The sequence below is a fragment of the Capricornis sumatraensis genome, chromosome X (assembly GCF_032405125.1).
Source record: "Capricornis sumatraensis isolate serow.1 chromosome X, serow.2, whole genome shotgun sequence".
Classification (NCBI taxonomy): Eukaryota; Metazoa; Chordata; class Mammalia; order Artiodactyla; family Bovidae; genus Capricornis; species Capricornis sumatraensis.
This window is the reverse complement of record NC_091092.1, coordinates 107,686,640-107,706,199: the sequence shown is the minus strand read 5'-3', so window position 1 is coordinate 107,706,199 and position 19,560 is coordinate 107,686,640. Positions and strand designations below refer to the sequence as shown.

The 19,560-nt window shown below is 38.0% G+C and overlaps 1 protein-coding gene across 1 annotated transcript in view; it reads left to right on the top strand.

Moving 5' to 3' along the window:
- CFAP47 (cilia and flagella associated protein 47) overlaps positions 1–19,560 on the top strand; it is a 504,236-nt gene that overhangs the window by 48,953 nt on the left and 435,723 nt on the right. The window contains exons 16-19 of the mRNA XM_068963234.1: positions 4,527–4,657; positions 8,898–9,020; positions 10,338–10,469; positions 14,140–14,217. Of these exons, the coding sequence (XP_068819335.1) occupies positions 4,527–4,657; positions 8,898–9,020; positions 10,338–10,469; positions 14,140–14,217 (464 nt within the window). The remainder of the gene's footprint in view (positions 1–4,526; positions 4,658–8,897; positions 9,021–10,337; positions 10,470–14,139; positions 14,218–19,560) is intronic.

Here is a 19,560-nt window from a genome sequence, read left to right as displayed (position 1 = left end):
GCATGCACCAGTGCTGTTAATGGGGAGTGTTATAAACAAGCTTGGGTATTAATTTAAGGGGCTTCATTGGTGGCTCAGATGGTAAAGAATCTGCCAGTAATGCAGGAGACCCAGGCTCGATCCCTGGGTTGGGAAGATCCCCTGGAGAAAGAAATGGCAACCTACTCCAGTATTCTTGCCTGTAGAATTCCATGGACAGAGAAGCCTGGCAGGCTACAGTCCATGGGATCGCAAAGAGTTGGACACTGAGCAACTGAACACTTTAATACTTCACTTAATTTTAGTGCAGATATATGCAGAGATGGTAACAAATTTAACAAGTGGAGGAGGAGGACTGTTCTTTTATTATGACTGGAGATCATTGATATAACCGTATTTAATCTTTTTGTTAATCTGGATAGATTTAGCACAATCCCAGATTATAATTTATTAAGGATTTGAGATATACTTCCTCTGAATATTCAGCAGATTCATTTGACCAAGCTCTTTTTGTTGTTGTTGTTACTAATGCTGGAAATATTGGGTCCTGCCCCAATCTAGAGAAAAGCTGAGTAAATGATCAGAGAAGAAAAAGAAATTATTTCTGTAGATTTCAGAGATTCTAGATAAACCTTCTTCAGTCTTCTTCTACAGGTGTCAGATGTAGTTATATTATCTGCATTCCAGATATAGGTTCTGATCAAGCATGTGATACGGCACTAAAGGTATCTGAAAAGCACTGTGCATCGGCACTTTTCCTTGTATTTCTCCATCCTAGCCAGGGTTGAGTGGTTGGGCTTCCCCCTTATGGCTTCCATGAAAATGCTGTGATAAAGATTCGTTAGTCAAAAGTGGAATTACAGTGCAGTGGTAAAAGAATCTGCTTGTCAATGCACTGGATGCAAGAGACACTGTTATAGAATTTTGTGTCTCATCAGATAGGTATATCAAATATAAATATTTTGTACCTTTACTTGAATCTGCTAATGATGTGTTTTTGAGTGTTAAGTTTGATTATCATTGTAACTCCTGCATTTTTAGATTTATGTTTCATTTGCAGTGTTTCTGAGTTCAGAGGGATAATAATTATTGTTTTAGATTCTTGTTTTTTAGCTCTTCCATTCAAAACCACAAAGGAGTCTTTGTTCCAGTTTTGGCAACATTATTTTTATTAAAAATTTTCCAACATGAAAAAAAAAAAAAAAAGAATTAACAAGTTTTTAACTTAGAGGCTCAGGGGTAAAAATTCCACCTGCCAATGCAAGAGATGCAAGTTTGATCACTGAGTCAGGAAGATTCCGTAAAGGAGGAAATGGCAACCCATTCCAGTATTCTTGCCTGGAGCCTGGTGGGCTGTAGTCTATGGGGTCACAGAGAATCAGACATGACTGAGCACACACATACACAAACTTCTCATGGTTTTTAGTACTATGTTTTACAGAAAAAAATTTAATATTTGCTTTTCTTTGGGTTGCTCATAACATGTCTTACTTTTTTTAAAATCAAAGCAAAAACAGACATTTAATTCCAAATACAGTATGAGTAGGCCACGACTGAGCATGCAGTGAACAAAAATAACAGTGTTTCTGTGAATGATATGGTTAGCCTTTAAGTACTTTTAGTTTTTTTTAGAATACAAATGCTACAATACTGAAATGTATTTCATATATTATTGAGGAAAGTATGCATGATTTCAGAGAAGGCGATGGCACCCCACTCCAGTACTCTTGCCTGGAAAATCCTAATGATGGAGGAGCCTGGTAGGCTGCAGTCCCTGGGGTCGCTAAGAGTCGGATACCACTGAGCGACTTCACTTTTCACTTTTCACTTTCATGCATTGGAGAAGGAAACGGCAACCCACTCCAGTATTCTTGCCTGGAGAATCCCAGGGACGGGGGAGCCTGGTGGGCTGCTGTCTATGGGGTCGCACAGAGTCGGACACGACTGAAGTGACTTAGCATAGCATGCATGATTTACACACAAAGATTTCTCTTATATCATTTTCTGTTTGATGCTCAGAATTTTCATAAAATAATTACTCAATTTTATTTTTGCCTCTTTGTATAGATCATTTTATTGAGTCACATTTTTCTTATGTCCCTTTTGATATATTGTGTTGGGGAAGAAGACATATTCTTCTACCCTTCAGTCGTGTCTGACTCTTGGCGACCCCATGGCCTCCCTGACCACCACCAACTCCTGGAGTCTACTCACACTTATCACCATTGAGTCGGTGGTGACATCCAACCATCGCATCCTCTGTCATCCCCTTCTTCTCATGCCTTCAAACTTTCACAGCATCAGGGTCTTTTCCAATGAGTCAGCTCTTTGCATCAGGTGGCCAAAGTATTGGAGTTTGGGCTTCAACGTCAGTCCTTCCAGTGAACACTTAGGACTGATCTCCTTTAGGATAGACTGGTTGGATCTCCTTGCAGTCCAAGGGACTCTCAAGGATCTTCTCCAACACCACAGTTCAAAACCATCAATTCTTCAGTGCTCAGCTTTCTTTATAGTCCAACTCTCACATCCATACATGACTACTGGAAAAACCATAGCCTCGACGAGGTGGACCTTTGTTGGTAATGTCTCTGCTTTTTAATATGCTGTCTAGGTTGGTCATAGCTTTCCTTCTAAGGAGTAAGCATCTTTTAATTTCATGGCTGTAATCACCATCTGCAGTGATTTTGGAGCCCAGAAAAATAAAGTCTGACACTGTTTCCACTGTTTCCCCATCTATTTCCCATGAATTGATGGGACCAGATGCCATGATCTTAGTTTTCCAAATTTTGAGCTTTAAGCCAACTTTTTCACTCTCCTCTTTCACTTTCCTCAAGAGGCTCTTTAGTTCTTCTTCGCTTTCTGCCATAAGGGTGGTGTCATCTGCATATCTGAGGTTATTCATATTTCTCCTGGCAATCTTGATTCCAGCTTGTGCTTCTTCCAGTCCAGCATTTCTCATGATGTACTCTGCATAGAAGTTCAATAAGCAGGGTGACAATATACAGCCTTGACGTACTCCTTTCCCAACTTGGAACCAGTCTGTTGTTCCATGTCCAGTTCTAACTGTTGCTTCCTGACCTGCATACAGATTTCTCAAGAGGCAGGTCAGGTGGTCTGGTATTCCCATCTTTTTCAGAATTTTCCATAGTTTATTGTGATCCACACAGTCAAAGGCTTTGGCATAGTCAATAAAGCAGAAATAGATGTTTTTCTGGAACTCTTTTGCTTTTTCCATGATCCAGCAGATGCTGGCAATTTGATCTCTGGTTCCTCTGCCTTTTCTAAAACCAGCATGAACATCGGGAAGTTCACAGTTAATGTACTGTTAAAGCCTGGCTTGGAGAATTTTAAGCATTACTAGCATATGAGATGAGTGCAATTAAGAATTAAATGGACAGATTAACGGGAGAAAAGCAAAAGTTTAATAACATATATTGATGAGAGAGACCCAGGAAAACCCAATTACTTGACAGAGTGGCCAAAATCCTCACCTTAAATATCACCTTCAACTAAAAGCAAAAGTGGATATTTGAGATAGTGGCTTGGGGCTTCAAAGGAGAGAAAACAAATTCACATGGAGATGGGATAGCAAATGTTTGGGAAACAAATATTTGCTGGGTTATGCAAAGACCAGAATTGAGGAAACTACCATCATATGTGAGTCAACCTGACTCAAGGCAGTTTGCTGTGATTGTCACTCATCTCTCTGTTCAGTGTCCTGTGCCTTTGAATCTCAGATGATCCTACCTTTCTGAAGGAATAGCTTCTAACTCATTCTTTCCATCAAGTATTATATTCTTAGTCCAAAGGAGATATTAATTTGAACAGATAAAGCAACTCACAGCAAATGTGCCTGATCCCTCCTGGGTTCTAAATCTATTTGAATTACAGAAATGTGTTAGTAAAAACTACATCAGAAGTTGCATCTCTAGGTATATGAACATTGAAACAAATGAACAAAAGAAGCCTCTTGTTAATGATAATTCCTTCCTCGAAAAAACTGGATGAATGGTGTATTTCAGAGTGTTGAGAAATGTGGAAGATGTGGAAATGTGAACAGGGATCACAAATAATTTTCTACCATTTAAATATAAAGTAATTTCTAATCCTAGAGTGTCACTTCATTGATAAAGTTTATTTTTTCTAAATATTAGCATATTTTTATCAAATATTGCAATATGTCTATTAGAGTATAAGGTGTTCCCTGTATTTTGTTTAACTCAAAAAGTTTTAAAATGTCATTATATTTATATGACAAAAACTCCGATGCTGGGAGGGATTGGGGGCGGGAGGAGAAGGGGATGACAGAGGATGAGATGTCTGGATGGCATCACTGACTCGATGGACGTGAGTCTAAGTGAACTCCGGGAGTTGGTGATGGACAGGGAGGCCTGGCGTGCTGCAATTCATGGGGTCGCAAAGAGTCGGACATGACTGAGCGACTGAACTGAACTGATATTTATATGCCAGTTCTTATTTTAGATATTAAAAAATAAATATAGTGAAAATGTAGTATAACCTTCTTATTCTCTCTAAATTCTCTGTAGGCACTGTTGAACCATACTCCTCATTGGAATGTGAAGTAACATGGCAGCCGGGTTTTGATTCTCCAGAAAGGGGAGAATTTATTCTTCATGTCAGTGAAGGAAACACACTGAAACTGAAATGTCTTGCACATGTAATGACTTCCTTTGAATATGATTTTTATTTTGCAGGTTCTAAATTGGTTGGTATGCATATGTGTATATGAAAGTGAAAGTGTTAGTCACTCAGTCGTATCTGACTGTGTGTGTCTCCATGGACTGTAGCCCACCAGGCTCCACTGTCCGTGGAATTCTCCAGGCAAGAATAATGGAGTGGGTTGCCATGTCCTTCTCCAGGGATCGAACCCAGGTCTCCTGCATTGTAGGCAGATTCTTTACTGTTTGAGCTACCCGGGAAGCCAAACAACTGTGTATATAAGGTTGGGTATATATACTATGTTAGTAAAATCTGATTTTGTTTGAAATACTTAGTTAACTAAATTGTCTTAGTATCTTCTTGGAGCCACTTCTCTACCATAAATGAAGACTTTGCTAAAAAAAAAAAAGTGTCTTATCTAGAATTAACTCAGAAATCCATGGCTGTATACCAGTAATACTAGATTCTTATTAGAGACTTGATATGTATTAGAGAGTCTGTAAATATACCATAACACCACGGGAGCTGCTTAAAATTAAATTGTTTCATTAATAAATGCCAAAAATAGAGAAAATTATTTTTTTGCCCTATTGTATTGCATTTTTGCTATTCTCAGTTCAATTCAGTCGCTTAGTCATGTCCAACTGTTTGTGACCCTGTCCATCCCTGTCCATCACCAGCTCCCGGAACTTGCTCAAACTCATGTCCATCAAGTCAGTGATGCCATCAAACCATCTCATCCTCTGTCGTTCACTTCTCCTCCTGCCTTCATTCTTTCCCAGCATCAGGGTCTTTTCAAATGAGTCACTCCTTCACATCAGGTGGCCAAAGTGTTGGAGCTTCAGCTTCAGTATTAGTCCTCCAACGAATATTCAGGACTGATTTCCTTTAGAATTGACTGGTTTGATCTCCTTGCAATCCAAGGGACTCTCAAGAGTCTTCTCCAGCACCACAGTTCAAAAGCACCAATTCTTTGGCCCTCAGCTTTCTTTATAGTCCAACTCTCACATCCATACATGACTTCTGGAAAAACCATAGCTTTGACTATACAGACCTTTGTCAGCAAAGTAATGTCTCTGCTTTTTAATATGTTGTCTAGGTTTGTCATTGCTTTTCTTCCAAGGAACAAGTGTCTTTTAATTTCATGGCTGCAGTCACCATCTGCAGTGATTTTGGAGCCCAGAAAAATAAAGTCTGTCATTGTTTCCATTGTTTCCCCATCTGTTTGCCATGAAGTGATGGGACCGATGCCATGATCTTAGTTTTCTGAATGTTGAGTTTTAACTCAGCTTTTTCACTCTCCTCTTTCACTTTCATTAAGAGGCTCTTTCGTTCCTCTTCACTTTCTACCATAAGGGTGATGTCATCTGAGGTTATTGATAATTCTCCCGGCAGTCTTGATTCCAGTTTGTGCTTCATCCAGCCCACCATTTCGTGTGATGTACTCTGCATATAAGTTAAATAAGCAGGGTGACAATATGCAGCCTTGACATACTCGTTTCCCAATTTGGAACCATTCTATTGTTCCATTTCCAGTTCTAACTGTTGCTTCTTAACCTGCATATAGATTTCTCAGGAGGCAGGTCAGGTGGTCTGGTATTCCCATCTCTCTAATAATTTTTCACAGTTTATTGTGATCCACACAGTCAAAGGCTTTGGGATAGTCAGTAAAGCAGAAGTAGATGTTTTTCTGGAATTCTTTTGCTTTTTCTATTATTGAGTGGATGTTGACAATTTGATCTCTGGTTCCTCTGCCTTTTCTAAATCCAGCTTGAGCATCTGGATGTTCTTGGTTCATGTACTGTTGAAGCCTGCCTTGGAGAATTTTGAGCATTAGTTTTCTAGTGTGATATGAGGGCAATGTGCAGTAGTGTGAACATTCTTTGGCATTGCCTTTCTTTGCCATTGGAATAAAAACTGACCTTTTCTAGTCCTGTGGCCACTACTGAGTTTTCCAAATTTGCTGGCATATTGAGTGCAGCACTTAAGCAGCAGCATCTTTTAGGATTTGAAATAGCTTAGCTGGAATTTCATCACCTCTACTAGCTTTGTTTGTAGTGATGCTTCCTAAGGCCCAGTTCACTTCATGTTCCAGCATGTCTGGCTCAAGGTGAGTGATCACACCATCGTGATTACTTGGGTCACAGCAATGTGAATCAGTTAGAACTATACATATATCTACTCTTTCTTTGTTTGTTTTAGATTCTTTTCCCAGATAGATCATTACAGAGTTTTGTGTAGAGTTCCCGATGCCAGGTGACACTAGTGGTAAAGAACCTGCCCACCAATGCAGGCTGTATAAGAGACGTGAGTTCCATCCCTGAGTTGGAAAGATCCCCTGGAGGAGAGCATGGCAACCCACTCCTGTATTCTTGCCTGGAGAAAACCATTGTCAGAGGAGCCTGGCGAGCTATAATCCATAGCTTTGTGAAGAGTCAGACGTGACTGAAGCGACTTAGCATGCACACACCCATTTTGGTCATTGCAGAGTACTGAGTAGAGTTCCCTGTGCTATACAGTAGGCCCTTATTAGTTATCTATATTATATATACTAATGTGTATATGGGGCTTCCCTGGTGGCTCAGATGGTGAAGAATCTGCCCACAATGTGGGAGACTCAGGTTTGATTGCTGGGTTGGGAAGATCCCCTGGAGAAAGGAATGGCTACCCCCTCAAGTATTCTTGCCTGTGAAATTCCATGGATGGACAAGCCTGGTGGGCTACAGTCCATGGGATTGCAAAGAGTTGGACATGACTGAGTGGCACAGACACTCACATACGATGTTTGTATGTCAATCTCAATCTCATAATTTATCCCTCTCCTTTCCCCATACCACCGGTAGCCATAAGGTATCATTTATTAATTATTGTATCTCAGATATGATGCACAATGATATTTATGTATTATCTAATTTAATCCTGTAACAACTGTATAAGGTATATATTAATTACTCAGTTGCTGGGTATAGAAATGGAGCTTTAGAATGGTTAACTGTCTAGTACAAGTTCACATGTGCAGTAAATGCCCTACTTGAATTTATATCCAAAGTGATCTGCCTACACAGCGTTTGCCTTTACCCTCTCATAAAATTTGATTTCCACTTTCCCTACACTGGGTTGATTAAGAATTAAACTCTGAGATATCAGAATACTGAATTAAATTATTTTTGGCAAATTTTTGAAGCTCTTGAAGTTAAGTGAACTGTGAAGTGTTACTCTAAGAAAATAAAGATGGAGGAACACAAAATGATTAAAATGTTCATTTAAGGTTTGTCATTAACTGTGAAGGACTTACTTGATCATTTGATCTTTTGTTAGCTTTGTTTAAAAGGTTATTGTTCTGGTTATCCAAATCATGTTCTTTAAGAATATATTAAAATCTCCTTATACAATAAGAAATAATATGTATTACTTACATTAGCATCTAGAGGAATTGGGTTTCCCTGGTGGCTCAGATAGTAAAGTATCTTCCTGCAATGCAGGAGACCAGAGGTCGATCCCTGGGTTGGGAAGATCCCCTGCAGAAGGAAATGGCAACCCATTCCCGTATTCTTGCATGAAAAATCCCAAGGACAGAGGAACCTGGGGGTCACAAAAGAGTCAGACATGACTGAGTAACACTTTGAATTTTCACTTTCTAGAGGAATTAGAAATTTTGAGTTTTAGTTTATGTTGGTTATTGTTTGTTTTCCTTTAAAATGGGAGAGGTGGATAGTATCAGCATTTCCAAAAAAACATTTTAAGTTCCAGTAGTTCTGTGAAGTGGTTTGTGTAGGACTGCATGAGGGACTCCTGTGCTTAAATAATTCTGTACATCACAGTGAACTACTTCCCCACTCTCAGATAAGCAAAGTATGCGTTATCAGTATGTTAAGCTCTTTGAGAAGACTTCTAGTAGAAACTTGCCTGGATAGTATTTTGACACACACATTATTTCCCACCCTGTACATAGTGGGGTAGGTGATCTCTAATATCCCCTACAGTGACCATTCTACACGATTCTCTGTCATGGATTTACCTCCTCCTTAGAGTTTTCTTGCTCTCCCTGCCTTCTTCAGTTTAGGATTACATTATAAATATTCAATTCTTTTCTCTTCAACACACCATAAAATCTGATAACACTTCACATTTTAGAAATTTCTGTGAAGCTGAAAAAAGCTTGAGTTATCTGATGGGGGATTAAAAAAAACATGTTTACAATTATTTCAATTTCATGTTCTCTTTCTTCTTATTATTAGCTTGGACACTCCAAGGTAACATTTTTAGAGCCACGGATACTCTTTAGCAATATTCCTCAAGGGCTAACAACTTGGAGGAAAGCCATTCTTCACAATGTAGGACAAAACCATGCTTATTTCAAGGTAATGTAGAATCTTGGAATCTTACTTGAATCAGATCATACTATAACTTGAAATATGTGTTTGCTATGAGTTCTGTGCCATTAATACTTTAGCCTTTATACATCAGCTAATGTTAATATTTTGATTTTTCATACGAGATTTATCTGAATACATTTCATCTATTGTAATACTTCGTCCTTTTAATTTCCCATAAAATTTGCCTCTTTCTGTCTCTCTCTTCCTTAGTCTCTCCTTTTTTTCTGCTCTTACCCCTCTTTTTCTTTCTTTCTGTTATTTTGTTTTATTGAAAAAAAAGATGATGTAGAAAAAAATTTTTAAAAAAAGTACATTTTTTTTTTATATTCAGTATATGCTTTTCCTTTTTTTCCCTCATTTTCACTCTGTCATTAAGACTGTTATGGTAGCAAGTGGGACCTAGATAAAGACCATTCTAAAGATACTCTGTTTATAGTTATTACTCCTGATTTAATTTGTGTGGTGCGTGATATTTAAATTGGGCTTCCCTGGTGGCTCAGGTAGTTAAGAATCTGACTGCAATGCAGGAGACCCAGGTTCGATCCCTGGGCGGTGGTTGTTGTTGTTGTTTAAACCAACATTAAAATCTCCTAATAGTGACAGTAGAGGTTAGTATTTGAGAGCTTTCTTTCAAGCTTTATATTTACATGTCTTCTACCCAGACAAGCAAAGGAGAATACCCTTTTCTACTCTGTTGTTCAGAATTAGTTCTTAGATCTTAGGAGGTGTTCCATCATCCTAAAAATATCTTAACCAATTTCCCTTCAAATTATTCTGACTTAAGGAATGATAGATAAACCTAAATTGGCTTCTGACAAACCATACTTTAACTCTTTTGGTAAGTTACTTTTTTGAATGTTGAAATGATATCTTAGACACTAGGCTATAAGTAAATAATAAAGAAGAGGAGGTTACTTCATCACCTTGCCTTCCCACTAACTTTGATTTCAGTTTTTTAGGATCAGGGTAAAGGCAAGCTATCAAAATAGTATCTAGAATTTTGGCATCTCTCCAATAGATATATCTCATTCTTTTATAAGTTTTTCAAAGTCTCAAAATGACTTCATTATCCTATTTGAATTGGAAGATGTCACTGCTGAAAGTTCTGTTTGTGGGTTAAGGGTGCAAATCCTTGTTGAAATTCAAAATGTTTGTCTGCTGTTTGAAAATCTATTCAGATCATCTCATGCCCTGTACCTATAGGTCATCTCTCTATGTAGTGGTGTAGAAGCAAACTATGAAAATTTTGGAATGATAACTTTAAAGGATAATGTCACATTTCTACAAATTTTTTGATTATAGGTTTGTGACCAGAGTCTTTTGTCTATGATTAATATTGTTCCATCACAAGGAATCATTCCACTGGGGGGACTAACTGTTCTCAATATCTCCTGTACTCCTACCGTTAAAGAAAAATTTGACACAAGAGCAAAGGTATGTTTATGCATATGTGTTCTCACTTCTTATATATGTCTCTATGGATTTGTTTGGTTATGATATTTGTAATAGGTATAATGCTATAAAATGTTGTGTACTTGTTGATTCTTAGAAAGCTTGTTTTAATGGTTTCTTCTAATGGGGATGGGTTTTAATATTATGATACTAAAGAGTAGTTTGGGGCTTCCCTGGTGGCTCAGACGGTAAAGCATCTGCCCGCAATGTGGGAGACCCGGGTTCGATTCCTGGGTCGGGAAGATCCCCTGGAGAAGGAAATGACAACCCACTCGAGCACTCTTGCCTGGAAAATCCCATGGATGGAGGAGCCTGATAGGCTACAGTCCATGGAGTTGTGAAGAGTCAGACGCGACTGAGCAACCTCACTTTCACTTTTCACTTTCCTGCACTGGAGAAGGAAATGGCAACCCACTCCAGTGTTCTTGCCTGGAGAATCCCAGGGACGGGGGAGCCTGGTGGGCTGCTTTCTATGGGGTCGCACAGAGTCGGACACGACTGACATGACTTAGCAGCAGCAGTAGCAGCAGCAGCAGCTTAATATAATAAATATCAATTTGCTTGGCCCTGAAATAAATAACCTAATAATTATATCCTACCTTTATAAAGAATTATGTACTGAAAGATGTTTATAAATTACATATTATGATATATGATCTGATATTTGGACAGAATTTTTTATATGCTATTCTGGAAAAAGTAAAAAATATAGCCACTAAAATATAGGTTTTACTGAGAGATTAATTGGCACTGTGTTTCAGAGAACTATACTGCTTTTACAAAGTTTATCTTTTTAACATTATAATATAATGAGATTCATTTATTCATCTATTCCCTGGGTATTTATTGGGCATACATTATGTGTTAGGCTCTTCTGTACATGCTAGGAATGTAAAATTGAACAAGATAGCTAGAGTCCTTGTTCTCTGAGAGTGTACAATCTGATGGGGGATGCAAGCAACTCAAAATTAAAAGATAGTATGGTAAGTATAATGGTGGAGAAATGCAGTAGGCTAAGGGAGTACACAGGAGAGGTTTGCAGCCCAGGCTTAACATGGTCAGGGGCAGTTTCCCTGGGGAAGATGCATCTAAAAGACACCAAAGTTAAAAATCATCCAGAGGAAACGGGTAGTAGCGGGGTGAAGGAGGAGGAGAAGAAAAAGTACTTAAGGGACCATGGTCAGATATAGGAGGAGAGAGTGAGCTATGAGGTAGATATGAAAAAACTTAGTTTAACATGGCTTTATAGATTGAATGAATGATAGTGGAGAAAGATATAAATATTTAGAGACCTGTATAAATTTTAGGTCATACAGGTCCTTATCAACAATTTAGGAACTCAAAATTTTGTCTTAAGGACTAGGAGTCTTTAAGCGTGGAGAGTTTCACAATCAGATTTTCATGTTTCAGACATCACTTGGGTTATAGAGTAGCATTCAACTGGGACCAGTGCAATTATTAGTCTGGTAATGATGTCCAGGCAGGAGAAGATTGTGTTCTTTGTTAGGAGACAGGGTTCTAGACAAATTCATGTCAAATTTAAGAGATGAACATTTAGGGTTTGATGATTAGAAGGGGTCACATATAAGTAAAATAGTAAGTCAAGAGTTAGACAGATGAACTACATTCAATGAGAAAGAGATTAGAGGATAAGTAGCAGATTTTAGAGGGAAATCATGAGTTTGAAGCACCTTTTGCATCCCTATGTAGAGGTGTCTAATATGTCTAATAAAGAGGCCATTGCTTATGCATATTGGTCTGAAGGCTAAGGATTAATTTTAGAGATGATAGAGATTATTTCTGTTAACCCATATAAAGACCAAGAATGAGTGTAAGTGGGCTGAATATGTTGATGAGAAGTTGAAATGATAAACTTTGTAAGAAGTTAAATAAAAAAGGAAATAGAGACAGGTAAATTGGGGCTGATATGGAAAGAAATTACATATCACAGACTTAGATGTCCCTATGACATGTGACATCCTAGAATTCATGTCTCTGAAAATGGGCAAGAAAGCAGGGATGATAGAGGGTTGTGAGAAATAGAGGCACAGATGAGTATATGATTTCTGGGGCCATGAATTTGTGAGGAGTGATATCGGTTAGGGTACAGATGAAGTCTTGGGAGATAGAAAGGTCAAGCGAGCAATGAGTGAGGGTTGTAAATGTGTTATGGTAGCCTGGAATTTTTCATGACCCACGAATGTAGAGGTAAGTAAAAGGGAGCCATGGGGGGTTGAGACTTATATGCATCATTCATCAGTGAAGCACATACTGATTTGTAATTACTTCTGAAGCATTGACTTATGCTTCTTATGATTTTAGTCAAGTATTTTGTTCATGTACTATATATTCTATAAATAAAATATAGAAATCATGAAGTATGAATTAAGCAGTTCCTTTAATAAGACTGTCTAGATGGCATACTGAAACAATGGTATTTTATGGTTTGTCCATAACTCTTTCCTTTTTTTATTTTTTTACTTAATTTTTATTCTTACTTGATTTTACTTGACAATACTGTATTGGTTTTGCCATACATTGACATGAATCCACCATGGGTGTACATGAGTTCCCAAACATGAACCCCCCTCCCACCTCCCACCCCATATCATCTCTCTGGGTCATCCCTGTGCACCAGCCCCAAGCATCCTGTATTCTGCATTGAACATAGACTGGCAATTCGTTTCTTACATGATAGTATACATGTTTCAATGCCATTCTCCCAAATCATCCCACCCTCTCCCTCTCCCTCAGAGTCCAAAAGTCCACTCTACACATCTGTGTCTCTTTTGCTGTCTCGCATGCAGGGTCATCATTACCATCTTTCTAAATTCCATAACTCTTTCTTAATTATAGTATACATTTAGATTTAAATCTTGAAGTTGACTGCTACCAATCTCATGTAGGTAGGGCTTTCAAGGAATGATATTTTCATGCTTCTGAGATTTTGATTAGACAATTATGTGTTCATATAATCTTCAGGCTTTGTTTTTTAGGAGTTATACACCTAAATTCTTATTTCACTATCTTAATTTTCTTGAAAGAGATTGTTCAGGCAGTTCTTGGTCCACGGTTAGCCACTGCTACTTTCAACTTTTGTGACCTCAAGCCTCAGTTTTCCTCACTTGGAAATTAGGGTATTAAGAAAATACTGAAGATTAAAAAAAAGATAATGTATTTAGCAATGTGCTTGGACTGTATACTCAGCAATTTTTATCTGCTCTCATTAGAATTATTGTTGTTTCGGATGGTAGTATCTTTCTATGGAAAGAAACATGTTGTACTTAGTTTCTTACTTGTTTTAATTTTGAATATCCTGTTGAAATTAGGTCAGTACAAAAAGCTTACATGGAGTTTGAGGCAGTAATGTCAAGGCAAATGGGTAGAACTCTTCAATCAAATTCACAAGCTGTCAGTTAGTCCCATTTGTGGTGGAAGTTTTTAAGATTTGAAAATTCACTTCTCTTAATTTCAATTCTACATCACAAGAAATAGGATGACAACTGCCAGAATAAATCTTGTGACATTTATAGTATGTTATGATTATTTAAATCCTAAAATGTTATATAAATGTCAGGTAATATTGTACCTGAGAAGTATATGAGTATATTTTAGTGCGGTTTCTGCAAAATTTTATGTTTCTCCTAAATAGGTTGCTATTCGCTGTGCAAATGACATAGACCTTAGGATTGGTGGATCTGTTGAAGTTGCTGATGTTGAAATCCATCCGGTAAGTATGTTACCTATTTGTAGAATCAGTTTATGAGTGTAGTGATTTTTATTGATGTGTCCCTAGTCAGCCCATGTAGGTTAAAAAATTTTTATTATATAGTAATGTGATATAGAAATTAATATATGTAATATAAATATAAGTAATGAAGCAGAGTATTGAGCAGATTAAATGAAGGTTTAAGAATTCACCACTGAATTTAAGTATCAGAACGGTACCAAAATCATTAAATTATCTGTAGACTTCATCCTGATCCTACCCCTCTTAAGAGATAACTACTTTCCTGAATTTTGTCATTATTATCTCTTTATTTTTTCTAATTGGGTTGCCACATATGTATGAATTCCTTAACTGTTTATTTTTTAGTTTAGTTTGTTGATTTCTCAGCTTTATAACAAAGATATATTATCTTTGGTGCATTACTTTTAATTGAATGCTATGTTTTTAAACTTCATCTTGATTATGTGTAGCTGTCTGTAATTCATTATCCCTGCTGCTTAATAATCCATTATGTAGACATACTGTAATTTGTAGACTCATTTCATTGTCCATTCAGTTAGTGTATCTGTTTTTTTTTTATTATTATTATTACAAATACTATAGCTATGAACTTCCCTCATAGCTCAGTCGGTAAAGAATGTGTCTGCAATGCAGGAGACCCAGGTTCAATTCCTGTGTTGGGAAACCCCCCTGGAGAAGAAAATGCTAACCCACTCCAGTATTCTTGCCTGGAAAATTCCATGGGGCAAGGAGCCTGGCAGGCTATGATCCATGGGGTCACAAGAGTTGGACAAAACTTAGTGACTAAATCACCACCACCACCATAGCTATGAACATTCATGTACATATCTTCAAGGTACTTATGTAAGAGTTTCTCTAGAGGTAGAGTTGCTGAGATTATATATATTTGACTTCACAAGATAATTTCCATGTTTTTTCTCAAGTTTCCATTGCTCCATGTTCCATTGCTCCATAATTTCTTTGTAAAACTTAATGTTTGCCAGTCTATTGAGCATAAAATGGCACCTCACTGTGGTCTTGATTTGCATTTTTAAAAATTTATTTATTTAAAAATTTTTGGTTGCTCTGGGTCCTTGTTTCTTTGTGCAGGCTTTCTCTAGTTGCTGCAAATGGGGGGGGGGCGCTCTAGTTACGGTGCTTGGGATTCTTGTTGCAGTGGCTTTTCTTGTGAAGCATGGGCTCTAGGGCATTCAGGCTTCAGTATTTAAAGCTCATGGACTCAACAGTTGTGACTCGGAGACTCAGTAGTTGTGACACATGGGCTTAGTTGCTCTGTGACATGTGGAATCTTCCCAGAGCAGGGATCAGATCAAACCCATGTCTCCTGCATTGGCAGGTAGATTCTTATTCACTGTGCCCTAGAAAGTCCTGTATTTTCTGAACTATAATCAAATTAATTTTTTGAACTATTGTTCTGTACCCCGATAAAATTTTGTTCTACAATTGGTAGAGTGCACATGCATACTATTTTTCTTTCAGGCCAGGCCTTCAGATTTGTTCTTATCTATCCAAAGAAACTTTCCCTGATCCTTTAAAAAACCCATATGTCCCTCCTTTGTGACATTTATGTTACAAACATCTTAAATTCTGGGAACATGTCCATTGTAGCCGTAGTCATATTATTTTCAGCTTATTTGCCCTTTTGTTTTTCTCTCCCCCATGACTGGTACCATTCAGGTTCTGAACTGCTGGTTGTCTCAGATAGGGCCTTACCACCAGTCTGGACTTTAATAGCATCACCACAATTTTAGGCTTTAAGATACAATTTTCTAACCTTTCTTTTATTCAGCGTTGAAGGCATGGTAAGTCCAGACAGACCGCCAGATACTAAGCTAGCTTGGCTATGATAATTTTAGGTGATTTCTGGAGTATCCAGATTGCTTTTTCTCCATTGCTATGGTGTCCTCCTTTGTACAACATTAGACAAATATGGAGAGTTTTAGTACTGTATTTCTTTGTGGCAGGCTTTGCATATTATATTACAACTGAGTAATTCATAGGACTTTGCATTAATGTATATTTGTCAATATTCCCTAATTATTTTGGATTTTTAAACATTGCTGCCTAGTTACCATTTTAAAACAGTATTCTAGTGTTTCCAGACATTGTTAGCAATATATCTAATAATTATGAGGAGAAGGAAATGGCAACCCACTCCAGTATTCTTGCCTGGAGGATCCCATGGACGGAAGAGCCTGGCAGGCTATAGTCCACGGGGTCGCAAAGAGTCAGACACGACTGAGCAACTGGAGAGAGAGAGAGAGAATGTGTGTCTTAATAACAATTAGGGAATTTTATCCAAATGAGCCTATGGGAAAGACCAGAGTGGGATAAGACGAATGATTTGTTGCATATATGAGGCATCAAACTTTTACTACCTGTTTTTTTTTTAATTTTTATTTTTTTTTTAAATTTTAAAATCTTTAATTCTTACATGTGTTCCCAAACATGAACCCCCCTCCCACCTCCCTCCCCATAACATCTCAGTGGGTCATCCCCATGCACCAACCCCAAGCATGCTGTATCCTGCGTCAGACATAGACTGGAGAATCAATTCTTACATGATAGTATACATGATAGAATGCCATTCTCCCAAATCATCCCACCCTCTCCCTCTCCCTCTGAGTCCAAAAGTCCGTTATACACAGCTGTGTCTTTTTTCCTGTCTTGCATACAGGGTCGTCATTGCCATCTTTCTAAATTCCATATATATGTGTTAGTATACTGTATTGGTGTTTTTCTTTCTGGCTTACTTCACTCTGTATAATCGGCTCCAGTTTCATCCATCTCATCAGAACTGATTCAAATGAATTCTTTTTAACGGCTGAGTAATACTCCATTGTGTATATGTACCACAGCTTTCTTATCCATTCATCTGCTGATGGACATCTAGGTTGTTTCCATGTCCTGGCTATTATAAACAGTGCTGCGATGAACATTGGGGTACACGTGTCTCTTTCAATTCTGGTTTCCTTGGTGTGTATGCCCAGCAGTGGGATTGCTGGGTCATAAGGTAGTTCTATTTGCAATTTTTAAAGGAATCTCCACACTGTTCTCCATAGTGGCTGAACTAGTTTGCATTCCCACCAACAGTGTAGGAGGGTTCCCTTTTCTCCACACCCTCTCCAGCATTTATTGCTTGCAGATTTTTGGATCGCAGCCATTCTAACTGGTGTGAAGTGGTACCGCATTGTGGTTTTGATTTGCATTTCTCTGATAATGAGTGATGTTGAGCATCTTTTCATGTGTTTGTTAGCCATCCGTATGTCTTCTTTGGAGAAATGTCTATTTAGTTCTTTGGCCCATTTTTTGATTGGGTCATTTATTTTTCTGGAGTTGAGCTGCATAAGTTGCTTGTATATTTTTGAAATTAGTTGTTTGTCAGTTGCTTCATTTGCTATTATTTTCTCCCATTCAGAAGGCTGTCTTTTCACCTTGCTTATAGTTTCCTTTGTTGTGCAGAAGCTTTTAATTTTAATTAGATCCCATTTGTTTATTTTTGCTTTTATTTCCAGAATTCTGGGAGGTGGATCATAGAGGATCCTGCTGTGATTTATGTCTGAGAGTGTTTTGCCTATGTTCTCTTCTAGGAGTTTTGGATTTTACAAGTTTCACTTGTAGAACTGAGTTGATATTTTGTGTGCTAAGTTGTTTCAGTCGTGTCCGACTCTTTGTGACCCTATGAACTGTAACCTGCCAGACTCCTCTGTCCATGGGATTTCCCAGGCAAAAACACTGGAGTGGGTTGCTGTGCCCTCCTCCAGAGGATCTTCCTGACCCAGGGATCGAAACTGTGTCTCTTACATCTCCCGCATTGGCAGACAGGTTCTTTACCACTAGCACCAACAATTGAAGCAAATAGTGGACAGTTGACTTTAATGCCATGTTTTTCTCGACATCAGGATACTGTTGTCTTTTTCTCTTTTAATGCTGTATATGATTCTTTTACTAAGGAACTATAGGGTATCTATAGTTACTCCACCAGAAGAGGAATCCTACAGAGTTTTTTGGTATAGGCACATCCCTGTCATGTAAGTTAAAGTTAAGATACATTCAGTTAACATTCCTTATATATTTAAGCTAGATGTCAGATAGATACAAGGCAAAAATAAATGAGACGTAAGATTCACTAGGAGACACAGATAAATATACAAATCAATGGATTTGTGATGTCATAATGTAAGTAAACATAAGGAACAGAAGTAGTCTTGAGTAGACTGTAATTAACTGGCTTATCCAGCTGGTGTTTGAAGGATGCATAGTATTTTATCAGGCAATTGCAAGTTAGAGAAGGGTCTTCCTGACAGAAGAGATATGTCGATAAAGACACAGAGGGTAGCAGTGTCAGTAGGTTGGAAATGACAGGTATACAGCTTGCTGAAATACAAAGTGGTAGGGGTGAGAGTAGAGCTAGGTGAGGCTGGAACATGAGGTGGGGGAAGGTCATGGTGAACTTTATGAGCCCTCCTAATGAACTTGACATTGTCCTGTAGATGGAAGAGAATCTTCACATTTTAAGACAAGAAGTCATGTGGTCAGATTTTCAATTAGTTTACTTGTGACTTAGTTGTGGAACGGAGAATTGGAGAAAGTCAAAATCTAGAAATGAAATGAAAAGTGACCAGTTGCTAACTTTATACAATTGCAATAAAGATAAGAGGTGAAGGAGGCAGAATTAATGGGACTTGATAACTGATTACATGCAGGAGAGAGGAAGAAGAAAAATATAATGAATTTGTATAGAGTTCTCATTTAGTTGATAAATCATGTCAGATTCTATTGCAACCCCATAGACTCTTGCCTGGAGAATCCCAGGGACGGGGGAGCCTGGTGGGCTGCCGTCTATGGGGTCGCACAGAGTCGGACACAACTGAAGTGACTTAGCAGCAGACTGTAGTCTGCCAGGCTCCTCTGTCCTTGGAATTTCCCAGGCTAGAATACTGGAATGGGTTGCCATTTCCTGCTCCAGGGGATCTTCCCAATCCAGGAATCAAACCTGTGTCTCCTGCATTGGGAGGTAGTTTCTTTACCACTGAGCCTCCTGGGAAGCCCAGTTTGTAGAGTGTGCCACCATTAATAATGTCCTTGAAAAACATAAGAGTGTAATTTTTTATTGAGGTATAATTGACATATAACATTATGTTAGTTTCAGGTGTACAATATGATTCAATATTTGTATATATTGTGAAGTGTTCACCATGGTAAGTCTAGTTATCATCTGTTACCAAGCATAATCTTTTTTTTTTTTTTCTAATGACAAGGGCTTTTAAGATCTCCTGTCTTACAGTATAATTTTTAGTTTACATTGTCTTTATTAACTGT